Raw genomic sequence first — 702 nt, forward strand, 5'->3', positions numbered from 1 at the left:
GACAGTCCCTCCCCGTGGCTTCTGCACCCCCTCCCGGTGCCATCCCCCACAGCAGGGTCAGGGCAGGGGAGAGACCTGGATGAGCCACTCTGAGTCTTCCAGTGAGCGCAGGAAGGAGGCGGGACTGGGCTCGGTGGCAGGACAGCCAGGGACGCAGGCCTTCAGCAGCTTCTTGAAACTCGCCTTCACCTGCCGCGCCTCAAACACCTCGATGGGCACCAGCTCCCACTGCTGCAGGGGGTCTGGCCGCACACCCTGGGAGAGGCCATCTGTGTAAGGCGGGCCCAGACCTCACATCCCCACCCGGCCCTGGGACCCCATCCCAGTCACCTTCAGCTGGGCTTTGTCTCCAATGATATAGAGGGCTGCACGCTGCGGCCGCAGAAAGCCTGGCTCAGGAGGGGCCCCGTTGGCCTGGGGGGGGCCCACGCCTGCTAGCCGGGAGCCCACATCAGTGCTGAGCCCACCACTGCGCCCACTGGCCCGGACGCTGCCCCATTTACCTGCACAGAGAAGCCAGGTAAGCGCCAGACCGGGGCCAGGGCACCACTTACCTAGGGCTGAGCTCCCAGGAAGGGCAAGGGCGGGACTCGGGGCATCAGGCTGTTAGTGCCCAGGGCCGTGGGGAGGGCTGGGTTACACCAGTCTGTCAAGTGGGGCCGTTAGTGCCAGACATGGGGACGTTAGTGCCCATGACCACTC

General features: G+C 66.4%; 1 protein-coding gene across 1 annotated transcript in view; it reads right to left on the reverse strand.

Moving 5' to 3' along the window:
- The window catches only part of SBF1 (SET binding factor 1), a gene marked incomplete at both ends in the record, with an annotated part of 16,890 nt that overhangs the window by 4,116 nt on the left and 12,072 nt on the right, over positions 1-702 (reverse strand). The window contains 2 exon segments of the mRNA XM_010859072.1: positions 65-255; positions 331-603. Of these exon segments, the coding sequence (XP_010857374.1) occupies positions 65-255; positions 331-603 (464 nt within the window).

This window comes from Bison bison, unplaced genomic scaffold (genome assembly GCF_000754665.1).
Source record: "Bison bison bison isolate TAMUID 2011002044 unplaced genomic scaffold, Bison_UMD1.0 scf7180017855904, whole genome shotgun sequence".
NCBI lineage: Eukaryota > Metazoa > Chordata > Mammalia > Artiodactyla > Bovidae > Bison > Bison bison.